The 16,276-nt window shown below is 40.9% G+C and overlaps 1 protein-coding gene across 7 annotated transcripts in view; it reads left to right on the top strand.

Annotated features, from left to right (window-relative positions):
* Window positions 1-13,778, top strand: part of Bbx (BBX high mobility group box domain containing) — a 236,282-nt gene extending 222,504 nt beyond the window's left edge. For 5 of the 7 annotated variants that reach the window (XM_075964175.1, XM_075964184.1, XM_075964202.1 and 2 more), the window contains exons 15-18: window positions 163-222; window positions 7,935-8,132; window positions 10,224-10,407; window positions 12,760-12,992. In XM_075964175.1, the coding sequence (XP_075820290.1) occupies window positions 163-222; window positions 7,935-8,132; window positions 10,224-10,407; window positions 12,760-12,847 (530 nt within the window). In that variant the 3' untranslated portion in view covers window positions 12,848-12,992. Of the gene's footprint in view, window positions 1-162; window positions 223-7,934; window positions 8,133-10,223; window positions 10,408-12,759 lie in introns of all 7 variants that reach the window. The other 2 variants (XM_075964232.1, XM_075964222.1) reach the window with 1 other exon arrangement.
* Window positions 13,779-16,276: the final 2,498 nt, after the last annotated feature.

The following is a 16,276-nucleotide window of genomic DNA, read 5'->3' as shown; positions in this document are numbered from 1 at the left end:
TTTGTTTATTTGGCAAGTAGTTTTGAGAATAAAATAATTGAAGTTAGGTTCTGTTTGATGTGCATGTTGTTTCGTGCTCAAGGCACTGTGCACACAGCCGTGTTCAGTGCTGTGTATATCTGCTGGAAGTAGAGCTTCATTTTTACTTTTCTGTCCTTTTAGGAAGTGGGGATAAATGGTCACACAAGCAATTCTTCTTGGATGCCATTCACCCTACAGAAGGTAAAAGAAACAATATGTTATTTAATTATACATGAGCTAAGCTAAAAATGGAATAATTTTACAGTCTTTTAAAAATTCAAAAATTATGTCGGTTCAACCATTAGACTTGTGTGTTCACATTGAGATTATTTATTATTTTAAATCAAAACTGTTTTGCTGCTAGTCATCAGACAGTATGTTGTGTGGCATTTAGTTACACATTAACCCTTTGTATCTATGGTGCAGGAGCATAGGAGTTAGGAGTGAAAAGTGGGGGTCTTCCTGAGTAACTGAGCACAGCAGGGTAACTGTTGTCCCTCACATGTCCATTTCCCAGGACCTGTAAGTATGTTAAAACAGAATTCACCCAAGGCATATTCGTAGTCAGACTAGTCATAGGTCATAGTGCAGATGTCGCCTTTAAATTCCCACACCCCGCTTACATATAACTGTCATTACAAGCATAACTGAACCCTTGGGTAGGTGCTAATTTCTGAGTGAAAGGGCCTTCCTTCTCTTCCTCCACCTGATCCTCCCCCGCACAGAGACACACAATATGTTCATTATAGATATTTTTAAAGACTTTAACGTTTTTAGCGATTAGTTATGTTACTTCACTAGAGCTGGGTGTGTTCGTGCATCTCTGCACTTGAGGGGTGGAGCTTAGGAGGGAGTTAAATGTGCCCCTCAGCTGCACGGTGAGTTTGAGTCTCAGTTGGGCTACATGAGACCTTGTCTCTAAAAATAAAAAGGAAGTTACTCAAGAAGTCAGTGGTATCTTTGAAATATTCCAGCTAAAGAGCTATTTGGAAGTTTTATTCTCTTCGTATCAACAAAATTGAGCCAATACATAGTGAACCACCTAGTACAAATGAATAAATTGGGTCAGGTGTAGCTGTGAGCCTCTGTAATCCAACACTCAGGAGGCAGAAGTAGGATTACAACAAGTTTAAGGGTAGTGATGGAGGAGAGTCAGTTGTCTATCTGTTGCTTTCATTGGTTAATTAATAAAGAAACTGCCCTGGCCCTGATAGGACAGAAAATTAGGTAGACGGAGTAGACAGAACAGAATTCTGGGAGAAAGAAAGCCGAGTCAGGCAGACGCCATACCTCTCCTCTTCAGGCAGTCACCATAGCATCCTCTCCAAGATGGATGCAGGTTAAGATCTTACCGGTAAGCCACCACCTTGTGGTGCTACACAGATTATTAGATACGAGTTAATCAAGATGTGAGAGTTAGCCAGTAAGAGGTTAGAGCTAATGGGCCAAGCAGTGTTTAAAAGAATACAGTTTTCGTGTAATTATTTCGGGTGTAAAGCTAGCCGGGTGGCGGGATACAGCCTGCTGCTCCACAGGATAGCCCGGGCTACAGTGTGTTCTAGGCTACCCAGAAATTTGCTAAGTCTATAATGGGTACTTGATTGAATCCAACCCCTTCCCCAGCCAGTAGTGTATGTGTTCACCTGTGGAGGATAGGGCACGTCCAGCTATGCCTGCGTGTGCTGAGCTCTCTCGGAGGACGCAGGTGCCCTGCTCCATCACTCTTCACCCTCAAGACAGGGTCTCTCACAGAATCTGGAGCTAGGCTGACAGCCAGGCAGTCCCAGGGACCCTCGTGTCTTTGTCCTGCACAGCAGATGCTCTTACCCACTGTCTCACCAGCCCCCCACGGCCACATCCCTTAACTCCATAAATACCGGGAGGGGGCAGGCAAACAAATTTCATAGTTGGCCTAAATCGCTTAGCAGAATTACACATTTTGAAAATATTTATCCAAAATATTAAAGTCTGATTTGGTAATCAGACGGCTTTGATAGGAATAGTATTAAGTAAGCCACGTCTGCTTTTGTCATGTTACTTTTTCTAAAATTCCAGCCTGGTTTCTGCTTGCTGACGCATTATTTCACATTCACAACTTAACTGGAATACTATTTCAGCCTAAGTGCAGGCAAAATAAAATATGAATTATACTTTTTCCAACATTAAATCCTAATAGTCCCTGACTGAAGCACCTCTTCTTGTGCATTTTAAAAATATCTTCTACACAGATTTCATAATGGTAAGGCACTAATGAACTGTCAGAGGAATCTGAAGGTGTCTGAGCTCATGTTACTCATCACTCGAAATGATGTTGTTTTAAGTAAGATTTGACCCTACAGAAGTGCAGAGTGCGTGTATAGATTGAAGTGGAAAACACACTTGCCATGAATTAGGAGACCCGTGTTCTCAGACCTGCAACTAGGTAGCATTTTTTGGTAGGACAAATTGCTTGATCTCGTTATAATTTACTCTATATTTGTTCAAAACTCATGTAATTCATGTACAGAGCATGGGAATGACGTATATGCCAATACATAAACTTTAAGGTCCATGTTTCTCTCTCTCTTTTTTGTTTTTGTTTTTCAAGACAGGTCTCTCTGTTTAGCTTTGTCTGCCCTAAAACTCACTCTGTAGACCAGGCTAGCCTCGAACTCACAGACCATGTCCCTGTTAACACATGGTGACTCTCTTCTGGTGTCTTACGGGTGCTGTGGTATGAAGTGACACACCAGCATCTCTGGTGTTGTGTCTTGTGTGGAGGTAGAAAAGGGAGGCAGTTTTAAGTATACTATGCAGTCCCCAGTCTAGTAGAAGTAGAGTTGTTGTTGATGACACTTAATTACTTATATAGTATTGATGTATAGTAAACAGAACTTTGGAGACCATGCTCTGAAAGGTGTCTATCTTTTACTTATAATAGAGTCCCAATCCATTTTACATGGCCAGAAAAATAGAAATCAATTTCAGCATCGGAAAATCGCTAGTAATTCAAATGGACTTGTTTTCTTATTTATTTTCATGCAAGCCCTAATATTTGCTTGTTCAGGAGGGAATTTTGTGAGCTATCCAGGCCCTTAGCCATTCTTACACCTATGGCATACAATTGCTTCTTAAACTTTGCTTTGCAGGATGTAAATACAGAAAGACATGAATGAAACCATAGTACAGGGTACTTTTAGCATATATCAAAAAGAGCGGGGGAGGGGATGTCCATGGCCTAGAGCTGGCAAGGTTTTTCTGGTCAGCTTAGAAGACAGTTGCCCCCATGGCATATGGTGAATAAAGCTGTCTAATTCCACAACGATGGCATGATGCTAGTTAATACTCAGTGACTCCTAGAAGGCTTTTTTTTCGTTATTATTATTAATGTTTGTAGCAACCCCGATACAAAATTGAAAAATCAACCAAATCTTAAAGAGGAAAGAAACCAGGATTCTCTCTGCTTAAGCACTTTGGTCATTACTGTTCCATTTTCTCAGACAAATCTCTCAACGTTTAGCTCTCATTTGATCCACTGTAATCCCAGCATTCAGGAGACTAAGGCAGGAGGATTGCCTTGAACTTTAGGGCAGCTTGGACTATATAATAAGTACCGAGTCACCAGGGCTACACTGCAAAATCTCCGTCAGAGTAGGTTTTTTGCAGTGTGTAATACAGTTACAGGAGCCAGAGGGGTGGCCTATTTGTACACGTACAACTTTAGACATGATCTAGTCACCCAGCCTAACTTGATCTCTTTTCCTAAGTTTGGAACTGTTACTCTATAACTCCAGCAAAGTCTCCCAGGACCATAGATCTCCCAGCTCTGGCTCCTTCATTCCATTCTCTTTTCTTTAGTTCATTCAGCATCTGACTTGTTTTAGTTCATGGGAGACCAACCAAAGGCAATGAGATTTCAGATAGAGCCATAATGATTTCAATGCAACTTTGACTCTCCCAGTTGAAATGTAAATTCCTGATTCTAACAGCCTCCTGGGGTGCAGTCCAAGTGCAGCACTGTTTTCCCAAAGAATACTCTCCACATTTGGGGAGTCGTTTGGGAAACAAAGCAGTCTCTTACTGCCAGCATCCTAATGTGGCTCCAGGAGTGAGCTGGCATTATCGCCCTCAGATGATGCACTCCACGTGTGCCGTGGTTATTGTCAAGTGTGGAAACCAGCCCTGCGGACTTGTTCCAGTGTGCTTGAGTCATTTTGTGTGCTCAATTAAAAGCCCAAAGAGAAATGACTAATATGCTTTTGGATGTCAAAGCCTTCCTTTTCTCAAATTTCCGTTTGCTTGAGTGGGGGAAGAGGGGCTTGATTTTTCTCCCTGAGCTGTTTTATTTTGTGCCCCACATGCTCTGCCACTCACTTGTTTTGCTGTGGGTTGGTGTGGCTGAATACCGTTTTGTCATAGGCACTATTTGTTGACTCGCCCTTTGCTTCATCCATTCTTCTGTCTTAGGAGACTCTCCCCGAGGGCTGACCTTTGCCTGGGTCATGTACATGGCTGAATTTTCTGGATTTAATCCTGGGTCAAAGAATGAGGCAAAACCCTTAGCTCTGACTCTAAAGCCCCAACACGGTCTTAATTCCATACCTTTGTCAAGTGTGAATGATCCACAGAGCTCATGATTCCTTTTAGATCTGGTAATAGATTTAGATGAAACCCCTTCTGGGTAAGCACTGTAGCTTCCCTCCGGGGCACTGACACAGACTTCCCCTTCACCTAGTCTGTAACTTGTTATTTCTTTACCTTCCCCTACTAGGCTGACATCTACAATCGAGTGTTGCTGGTGCCCTTTCTTTGCCTTCCTCCTCCTGTCTTCCTGTGGACTGAATTCTCCTCCCATACCCGGTCCTTTAGCAGCCATGCCTTTGGTCTTCAGCCTGTCTCTACCAGGTCATGTGAAAGAGACTTTAAAAACAGCAGCTACTTAGTAGGATGTAATTACTTCAAGGCTCATCAGTGACAATCAACGAAAACAGTGCTAATCCATAAGTGTCCTTCCCACTTGAGACCCTAGAGCTGACTAAGAGGTTTATTTTTCCCTGACATAACCCTTACCTTATTATAGATTGTGGCAAAACCATCCTTTTAGGTCAAAGTGTCTTCTTTAGAGCTAATCTGTCCCAATTCACATCCTTACATGGAAAGATCATGGTCCCTCCCACAGTTAGTGAACTCTAGTTCAAGAGAAATCCTGGTGCCTGTGACTGTAGTCTGTGGAAGTCAGATGATGGCTCACGAACTGCTTGCCTGTGACTCTTTTTCCCTTTGAAAAGGTGAACTTTTCACCTTTCACCTTCGCAACTGTGCTTTGCCCTTCTTACCACAAGGTCTAGATTTTTTTTTTTTAGATTTTTTTTTTTTTTAAAAAAAGTAGAAGTAGAAAAGTCAAATTGATGTGCTTTTGGGATGGTCCACCAATAAAGCAATGACAATATTGGAGGGATGAGCAGAATTGCCCCTAGCCACAGTGACAGGTGAGGCCCCTGGATTAGAAGGCAATGAAACTGAAGCTTATGAATATGCAAGAGACATTATTTGATGTTCATTTTAATTCAGGTTTGGAGGTTTGGCTTCTTTAACTTTTCTGAGGCTTTGAGCTTTAAGGCTATATAGTAATTAAACTTCTTTGAGGTATTTCTAACTAAATTGTAGTGTTTTTTTTTAAATTAGAGCTTTTATTTTTACAAATGTTAAATATATACTGCCTTTGGCTTATGCTAAGAAGTGAAGTACCAATAGTCTGAGCCAGAGTGCCTACCATCAAAACTATTCCATCCTTGAACTTGGGACTGGGTCTAAAATTGTAAGAAGGCTTTTCCTGATTGTTGGTTCTATACTTGAAACAGTGCTTAGAAGCATTGCTTAGCAGGTGTTTGGGGGTATTGTTAAATTGGTAATTGCTACCTTAAGCCTGTCCCTACACAGTCATGGTATTGCAATACTAACATATTGATACAGGGGCAAAAAGAAGCTCATCCTCTATTTTGATGTAATTGGAGTGATTTTCCCATGTGTTTGGAGTGTGAATCACTCTTCATTTTAGGTATCTATAAAGGCAGGGGACCATGATTTACACAGCAAAATACCTTAATAATTTGTAGTCTTCCTTTTACAGGGGTATATCTAAAATTTCTAAAAATCTAGATTAAAATTTTCACTTTCACTTGCAGGGGTATTTATACCAACAGTGTTTCTAACCCTTGAAGTTGTTCTTCAGGATTTTCCTCTTTATCTTGCTCTTTCTTCTTATACTATATGTTTAGAATGTTTAGAGTTTTTTGGTTGGTTGGTTGGTTGGTTGGTTGGTTGGTTGGTTGGTTGGTTGGTTTTTCGAGACAGGGTTTCTCAGTATAGCCCTGGCTGTCCTAGAACCCACTCTGTAGACCAGTTTGGCTTCAAACCCAGAGATCGCCTGCTTCTGCCTCCCGAGTGCTAAGATTAAAGACCTGTACTACCATAGTTTAACAGAGTCAGTGCCTACCTCAGATCCATCTTCCAATTTATACTCTTTGTTTGGTTTTCTTAGACTTTGTCATGTCAAATTGTGATTTCCTGACCTTCTCTTTCCTTTGGCAGAAATGATTTCTTTGCCTGCCTTTAGAAACTGGATGGCCATTAAAATGGATAGAAAAAAATGTTTAACTTTTCTTCTGTCCAAAAACTTTCAGGCCAGCCACTGGCATAAAAAAAAAAGGTCCAAATTCTAAAACTTGATTGCTTTTATTTTTTTAATCAATTTAGCTATATGCATGGGCCCTTTACCTCCATGTATTGGTGTTTTACCTGTGTATCACGTTTGCCTAGTAGTCATCAAGACCCAAAGACAGTACTGAATTCCCTGAAACTGGAGCTACTGAGGGCTGTCATCTGTCACATGGTTGTTGGGAATCAAGGCCGGGTCCTCAAGAAAGGCCACTGAGCTTAAGAGCTGAGCCATCCGATAGTGTGTTTATTTACCTTTTAATGTTTACTACACTAGTAACTACATGTTCCTTTTTTATTTCAAAATAAGGGGATGGGAAGGAGGAATGCCTAAGGAAGTAAGTGTGTTAAGACAAGTATTCCCATGTAATCAAAACTAAAGAACACTTTAATGGCATGCACCATCCTTACTCTTGATGCGAGAGTCACTGAAATTTCAGTCCTGTGTTATTAAATGATTTATTGGTTTTGCAATTACAGCGCTAAAATGCAGCCTCCCCATGAACGGTGCTTTATTCAATTATGTCATTAAGCGTGTTCACTCTGCCCTAGAGTTAGGATTTTATTTGCCTGCTGACTCTACCAATGTCTGCCCTATCCACGGTGAGAAGTCAGTATGCATGAGAAAAGTTTAAGCCTCACAGTTTTCTTTTCTGCTCAGGCCAGACTGGTTCTGAAAGGTAAATGTCCCAGCTGTAAATGTGCATTAAGAAGCACATGTTTAATCTCTGGGTCTTCAGAAGACAAGAAACTACTGCTAGCATCCTGTCCAACTGAATTGGCCTAAAGGAGCTCAGAAAGGTTCCCTGATCACACCCAGGACTTGTGATCTCTTGGGATCCAGGTGAAAGTGCATATATTAACACCTCTACCCCACCTAAGCCTGCCAAAGATAGTTGACAGGGAAAGAAGAAACTGGGGATGTAGCTCAGTAGTGGAATACTTGTTGGTCAGAAATAATATCCTGGCTGTATTACTTCACACCATAAAAGGGATGAGGGGATGTATCTGAATCCTGTGAAGATTTGAGGAATATATAAATAAGTAGTAAACAAATTGTGGTAATGTTTCATTTCATTTTTTTTTCTGTCAATGTTTTGAAAACTTGAGTGTAAATTCTCTATTCAGATGGGTCAGGTATGTAGAAATATGTCTTTTCTAGAATGGTGCTGATGCTTTGTGGTTTGGTATATAACTATGCATTTATCCTGTTTCAGCCATATTTTCAGAAGACAGAAACACCACAGAGCCTGCTTATAAGGTTAAAAATGCCCTATCCATTCCCAACACTCCAGAGCCAGCAGCAATGCAAGAACCTTTGGTGGGTAGCCAAAAGAGAAAAGCAAGGAAAACCAAGATCACACACCTTGTCAGGACTGCAGATGGCCGAGTATCACCAGCAGGAAGTACCTTGGGTAAGGATCAAGATCTTTAGGTCAAGGTTCTGAGAACCAGCAGGTGTCCACAATGGCTACATTGGCCAGCAAGTAATTCTAAACCAGCCAATTGTCGTTTCTCAATGAAAGCCCTATCTATTTTGTATGTTTTTATTGGCCTCCACACATGCTCTATTTCATGCTCTAAAGCCGTTCATAGCTGTTTCTCCAAGTGTGTGTCTGACTCCCTAGAAAGGAAAGGTAATCTTTTGGAGTATTGGCTGCTTTTCCTCTGCATGCCCGCCCCTCCACCAATCTTAAGTAAATTCCAGGAGAGCCTAGATTTTGAAAGCTACTAGATGAGTCTCTGTAACTTCATGGTGTTCTATTCATGTCGCTACAAGCCAGATTATTATATATTCAAAGCAGTGAATTAAGGAACCTGAAAATATATTTAACACTTTCTGTAGGGCTGATTCTGACCACTAGTGGAGCCCGAGAATGTATCTGGAAAACTTGTTTTCTGGTCTAAATAGACAGCAAAATTACCCACTTCCTGTCTTAGCTTGTAATCTGCTTGTTTCCAGTGGAATTTCCAAAAGGCTTGAGGTAAAGGGTAGGATGGTGACTGAACATACCCTGAAAATCTTGAGGTGCCATGCTAGCTAGGCACAGTGATCTTAGTTGTTGAGTTCTAGCAAGTCTAGCATTCTATTTGATCTGATTTGGGTTATATCAGTATTTGCAGATAGGAATTACTTGCTGAGTTCGAAGTAGAGGGCAGGGCTGGAGAGATAGCTCAGTGGTTAAGAGCACCTACTGCTCTTCCAGAGGACCTGGGTTCAATTCCCAGCACCCATATGGTGGCTCACAATTGTCTGTAACTCCAGTTCCAGAGAACCTGACACCCTCACACATACATGTAGGCAAAACACCAATGCATATAAAATAAAAATAAATAAATTAAAAGAAATATACAATAGGGCAATCATTAATTTTGCACTTTCCTTGTATCTTGTATTTTTAAATAGTTGTTAAGCCCATAAAGCAGATTACAACTCCTAGTTTTAGTTTTATAGCAGAGTGAGACTTTGAAGAAGAGTTCTGTGTCTGAATGGGAGGTCAGAGTGAAGACTAACATCAGTGTTGGTTCAATGGGTACTTCCTTTCTTCACTTTCTAATGTAAATTCTGATCTGTGATTTTTATTTTTCTTTATTCATGATTAGCTCAAAATTTGTTGTATAAAGTAGTAGGCGCCATAATGACCTCTTTATTGATGTATATAGTGTGCTTTGATCACACTCGGCTCCCATTACTCTTATCTCAAGCCCCAACTAATTCCCTTTTCCCAAATAGTCTTTCTACTTTTCATGTATAACTTTCATTTTATAGATTGTTATGTCCTTGTTCATTTATGTCCTCATTCATTCTCACATTTAGGAAAAAAGAAATTTTAGGAGATACTCCCTTTTTACATAGGAAAACAACATGCCAGTTTTATGTCCTAATTATGACAGTCATATCTTTTATCAGTTGTTTTCTGTATTTAAATATTATTAAAAATTCTGTCTCTCCTACGATGTTTGCATAATGAAGAAAGTGTTCTTTTGTATTTTTATAGGTACTAGAAAGTCTTTTGTCTTTGTTCCCTTATGTCTTCTGAACAAAGTTACAATATGGGAGCTCAGCAGGACTGATTACCTGTTGTTTAGTCTATTCTACCTGTTAGAATTACATTAAACCCCAAGTCCACATTACCATTGTCATGCTATTCTATGCTATGGCTTCTTGAGAGGTGCATATCCATCACAGAAGTCTCTTGGGTTTTGTTTTGGTCACAGTTCACTTTTTTTCTTCTGACCCCAACACTGAACCATTCTTTGACTCTGAATAAAACAGACCTTTTCATTTGTCGGCTTTTGGGCAGAGTCCACAGTTGGAAGTTGGCACTGAGCTTAATGAAAGTGCTTTATTACCTTAGAGGAAGATGCTCTGGATGAGCTTTGCTACTCAGAAGAAGGTAGCAGACGTGGACAGGAACGATAGCTCCCCACACTGTCTGTCCCAGTGCTTCCTTCGTACTCTTCTCTGAGTCATCCGCCTGTGATGGATTTCTCTTTTGTTTCAGATGACAAACCAAAGGAGCAACTACACAGGAGTCTCCCTAAAGTGACTGAGACATACTGCAGTGATGATTGCTCACACAATACGGTTGAGGAGCCACGGAGCAGTACTCCAGAAATGCCTGCTGTGTCTGCATTCTTTAGCCTCGCTGCACTGGCTGAGGTTGCAGCCATGGAGAATGTGCACAGGTGAGTGGTCAGACGTGTGAGTGGAGGAAGCCGTGTTGAAACCAACCAGCCATTTCAGAAGTGATTGGTGTTTTACACACAATGTTCTGGCTTTCATAATGAGTTCAACGGCACCGTTATTTATGTGAATTGTTGCAAAGTATATATGTGAACTAGCAGTATGGTAAACATGAGAGTCAATGGCAACCAAGTATTTTATCTTGAATATTGTAGTATGCTAAACTATTCCTGTGAGTAGCAAAGCACTGTTCTGTAAGCATCCTGGGGTCAGATCTTGAAGCAGAGGTGTGAGGGAAGAACAATACAGTATCCTGAGCATAATCACCCTCTCTCACTCCCAGCATTTGTTTTATATAAATTGGGAGTGGCTGTGTTTATTAATTTTCTGATGCTATGATAAGACTCCATGACCAAAGCAACTTCTAGAAGTTGGGCTCTAGAAAGAAGCATTTACTTGGGCATACAGTTCAAGAGGGATAAGAATCCATTATGGTGGGAGTCATGGCAACAAGCAGCAGGCATGATGACAGGAGCAAGTAGCTGACAGTGGGAGAGGAAATAGAAATTAGGGAGAAACCATAAACACTCTGAAAGCCCTCCCCATGTCATATACTTCTTCTAGCCAGGCTTCATCTCTCTAAGATTCCACAACCACCCCGAACACCACTCACTAGGGACCAGGTACTCAAAAGCCTGGGGGAACATTCTTCATTTAAACCACCGCAATGGCGCACATCTCATGGAGATGTTATGTGGATGACTTGATGTCTCAGTGCTAAGGATGTTGGTAGCCATGACAATATCCCCTGTCAAAATACTGTGGGTGCACAGTAAGGACCATCTTGACATCTACCTCATGATAGACAGAAGCCCATTAATTTCTTCAACTCTAGATGGTCTGCTCCTCAGTTTCCTCACTTTATATTGAATGTAATGACATCCCCAAAGAATTAAGCTGTAAGGATCTGACCGGATCACGGGCATGAGAACTCCTTGAACTCAGTGAAGTTTCATAGAGAGCACGTTATTATAGTTGAATCTTCTGCTACTTAATGGATCCTTTGGGAAAGAAAGACGGGCTTTTTTAAACCTGGGTGTTTTATTTATTTTTTTATTCAAAGTGGATTACTCACTGAAAAGTAACTTTATTTATGAGATGTTCAGTCAAGTACAAAAGCTTTGAAAGCCCAGCGGATGTACAGTGTGCTAGAGCTTCATGCCCCTCTAACCTCTAGACACCTGAAGGCCCTGGTGGCAGCTCTGTCACCTGGCCCTTTAGCTGTCAATTCTGGCGCTCCCTCACCCAGCCTCCAGATGTCTCCAGGAAGTCACATTCCTGTTCTCTTGTGCACTGCAGCTTCCCACTGGGGAGTGAGGGCTGGCAGACATTTTCTGGGAGATCTGCTAAGCCTGTGAGCAAGATGATGCTTCTCCACTTGCACCTCAGTGAGAATCATAATGAAGGGCTCGGCAAGGGCCACAGTCAGCTCACTGCTGCAAGCATTCTCCTCTATACAGAGCTGTGGTTGCATCCTTGTCCAGTCCGTTAGCCTTCTGTGACTCACCCTTGGCAACAGCAGAACACCCAGGCAAGCCTTTCCACTCTCAGCAAACCTGCACCCGCCCTCCACAGCCTTGCTTTGCACTCAGGGAAGTGCTGTCCCCTCCCACCTAGGCCATACCTGCCTTTGTAAGCAGATGCGGGGAATTGCTGTTCCTCCTTCTAGCCCCTGTGGTTAGTCCCCTCTCTCAGACACTCTGCTGCTGCAGCTTGCATGCCTCATGTAACTGTGTACATACCTTCCTGAGACCAACTGCACATCTGGCTGTAATTATACCTGCTGATGTTTTGTCTCCTGATGTATTTTGAAAACAAAACGTTGGTTTTATTCCTTGTGTGCCAGCTTAGGTGGATTCTCTTTTCCGGAGATTACGAATCAAGATAGGAGAGTTTCCTTGTTGGGCAAATTGAGTACAGGAAAGTGCCATTTAAAATCCCCCTGCATTAAGAAAAAGGTGTGTTCTCATAGAGCTTCACTCTTGGCTGAAAGTTTTCCATGTCCTGAGAAGTTGCTCAGCTTTGTGGGTCTTTCAGGTTTTTATCTCTACAGAGTGGAAGGCCTTAGCTTTGGATGGTAACAAGAAAATATATTGTTAGGGATTATTGGGTAGGGTACGTGATGAATAACTCTTCAGAAAAGAAAGGAAAGACAAAACTGGATTTAATGAAATGACTAAGTAGCAATTAATTACTGTCGAGGAAGACAGTGGAACGTTCTTATCGCCCATTGTCCTTGCTTATCTCAGATTATATACCCTCAATAAGTGACTTTTCCCCCTTTTGTTTTACAGAGGTCAGAGGTCAACTTCACTCACCCATGATGGACAGCCAAAAGAAATGCCACAGGCTCCTGTACTGATTTCTTGTGCTGACCAGTGAAGCGCCCTTTAATTGTAAAACATTGTGCTTTACCTACTACCCTAGCCTTGTCTTTACCAGGGATGCTGGCAAGTCCATGTGGTGGGAAGTACAGACTGCAGACAAGTGCTTGTTGTCCCACACAGCCCAGAATCACTTGAAGCAAAACTTAGCATTCTGGGCCCATTTGTTGTTTCAGAAGCCACGAGTTCTGAGGGCAGTGTTACTGTGTGATACTGAGCAAAAGCAAAGGGATGTGGACCTTTGCTTTGCATGGAAGGAAGGCTTTTGACGGTGACCAGTGGTAACTTGGTAAAAGGCTGCCTTTACTGTAGCTCATCCAGCATCTCTTTTACCAACCAGAGAGTGTGAAACTAGTTTCATATATTACCTAGTTATTCTTTCAAAACAAACAAAAAAACCCTGACGCACTGCACTAGTTATTATTATTAGATATTCTTAGTCTTTTGTACATGAAGATTTAAGTTCTAAGATGGTTTATATAATAGGTTATACCTACATTTATATTGTAGAATAAATATTAAAAAGCCTGTACCAGAGACTCCTAAGCAGCATGGGCAGGCAGACGTACCATTGTTAGCGGTGTATGCTCGGCCTTGTGGTCCATATATTCTGCACTTTTATATTTGCCACCAGAATGGTAGTGGTAGTTTGCTGGAAGAGAGAGAGAGAGAGAGAGAGAGAGAGAGAGAGAGAGAGAGAGAGATTGATTGATTGATTTTGAGATCGAGAAAGAGACTATTACAATTCTTACAATCTGAATTTTTTTCTTAGCCTTGAGTGACCAAGAAGAATTTGCTTGGGGCAAATTGTGGCAAATATTTTCCCAGACAGGGGAAGCATCCTGCAGATTACAGATTACTGATGTTTTCATGCCTTGAGGATTCTTTTATTTTTACACAGGGGTCTAAGTGACCAATGGATCGTTCATGCAAACAAAAAAAAGACAAAACTATTATTCAGAAGTGACCTTAGTATTACTTCATTATTCTAAACACACTGAAGATGCTCACTTCATATGGACTTGGAGCTTCAGACCTTTTACATCCATCACAGACAGACTGGACGGGTTGCGATTGCTATGCACGGCCTTCTAGGCACTGCAGGTTTAGGAGCCATTTGGAGTTGGTGTTGTTGAGGAGGTATTGAGTTAACGAGTGGGGAGGTGTCTGAAGTGCGCCTCTCAGTCAGATCCACCTACAGGTTTCTGTTTCCTTTTCATGTTTTGTTGCTTTTAAGCATAAAACCAACCATATGCCAGTGCCAAGTGGATTAACTGGCTTACAACATTCAACATATTGACTTAACCACCTGACGTTCACAGTGTCTTGTTTCCTAGCAACAGATGCAAAGTGATACATCAAAATTAATCTGAGGCTACAGATTTTACAGGGTATTTGTTCCATAGCACAAAGTATTTCCCCACTGTTGCAACACAGCACAAACTACCAAATTTTAATTTTTGGATCCCAGCAATAATTTTTAATAGTTTTCAAACTGGTGGAGTTTTGATAGTGCTAGCTGGAATTTGAAGCTTTTGAATTAGATCTCTAAATGGTGACAGTTTACATGGTTTTATCTAGCTTTCTTATTTATACTTGACTGAAGTGTAACGATTTTTTTTCTAATTGTAATTTGACCTAATAGCCATATAAAATGACTCTATTAATACTGTCTAGGTCTAGCTTCTCATGGTTGTAGATATTCCTTCAGTTCCGGTGCTGGAAAATATGTACAACTATATTAACAGAATTGAAAAAGATAGAGGTTTGTTTTGTTGTTATTTTTCCAAAGCAGGTAGGGAGGGCAGCAGAGTATTAAAATTGTGTCCTCAAAAATTCATGTTCATTGTGGGGATGTAGGAAGCAGGAATTAGTAAAAGGTAAATCAGTAGGTATAGCTTAACCCCATTCACATAGAAATAAATTGAGTGAATAGCCCCAGATTTTAGCATACTATTTTTACTATGATAACTGTTTTAATAATATTTTCTAAATTTCAAAACAAAAATAAGTGAATGTTTGGAAATTGCTGGGTCCTGATGTTGGTGGCTGTTGGAGTTTTGGACCACTTGCTAGCAGTGATTTAAACATGATAATTAGCTAAAACCCAAAAAATTAGTAACAAAAGTAGAAAACCAACAATTGCATTGGTGCAGAACATGCATCTTGACAATGGTACTAACTTGTTGTTCTCTAGAGTACATTAGAATAGATCTATTTTTGCCAGAGCACCCTCCTTCAGTCCTCCGAGTACATTTCACTAGAGTCCCTTCAGAGATTGCTGTATATTCCTGAGACCTTTTTTTAAAAAAGAAACAAACAAGAGATGACCTTTTTCTACGTGGTTAATATCTTACCTGATCTGCTTTTCCCTTAGGCAGGGTGGGGATGGGAGGGACTTCCTGGATACGGCTGTTTTCGGATACTTTAAAAACAAACCTTTTTGTAGAAATGCTTAATTTTTAAGCGGTTAGGCACTGAGAGTAGCAGAAATCCTGCAAAGCTTTATAGTTCTCTGAGCGAGGTCTTGATTTCAGTAGCTGTGCTTCTTATGCCCCATCTGCTGGAGAGGGGTGTTGGTTTTTTCAGGTAACATTTGTTAGCACAAACCCTTCAGCCCATTACGTCGTACTCTACTGCATTAGCGTTGTCCTCTTCATGTCGCTCCTCTCCTTCTGGAAGCTGGCATTGCTGTGTTGCTCTGATGCCTACTTGTAATCTGGCAGCAAGCACCAGCCACACTAACGTTTGTCTCATAGCATCCTCAAGAAAACAAGTCATTGCACCTTATGTATATCTCAAGCAAACCAAAATACAATGTTCTTCTGCTTTGTTATATTCCAAATTGTTGTAGCATATCTTTCTGAAACCACTTTGCATTTAGTTGAAGTTGTCAGTATTTATGCTTTTAACCTTAATTTCTGGATTCAAACCTGTATATAAATCTTGTTTTGAAAGTTGTCCTTGCCCTTCTCTGCAGTGCTGGAGCGGGAGGTTCTGTCTCAGGTGCAGACATAGAACTCTTCCAGTGTTCTTTAGCCTTTTATTTATTTTAGTTATTCTGGTATTTCCAATGTAAATTTGAAGTGTCCAGAGTATGTTATAGTAACTAAAACTGCAGCTCTTAAGATGAGTGAAAGAGAAAATACTGTAAGACATCCTTGAAGTTTTGTTTGTTTGGGTACTGTAAATGAGATCAGGAAAAGGAAAAAAATGTCCCATGGCCACATTGGAAACCACAGGTTCCTGTCCCCAGATTAGGTTAGTCTCAAATGGTGGATCAAAACTCTTAATTCATTCAACCCCCTCCTGAGTGATCCTGTCATTCTGGCAGCCTTTCCCCCACAAGTGTCAGAAATTACTTAATTTTATCAGATGTGGCCCATAAACCATGCTGAAAGAATTCCTACAGTATCATTATGACCTT

The sequence above is a fragment of the Microtus pennsylvanicus genome, chromosome 1 (genome assembly GCF_037038515.1).
Source record: "Microtus pennsylvanicus isolate mMicPen1 chromosome 1, mMicPen1.hap1, whole genome shotgun sequence".
NCBI lineage: Eukaryota > Metazoa > Chordata > Mammalia > Rodentia > Cricetidae > Microtus > Microtus pennsylvanicus.
The sequence above is the reverse complement of the archived record's forward strand: the minus strand, read 5'-3'. Positions and strand labels throughout refer to the sequence as shown.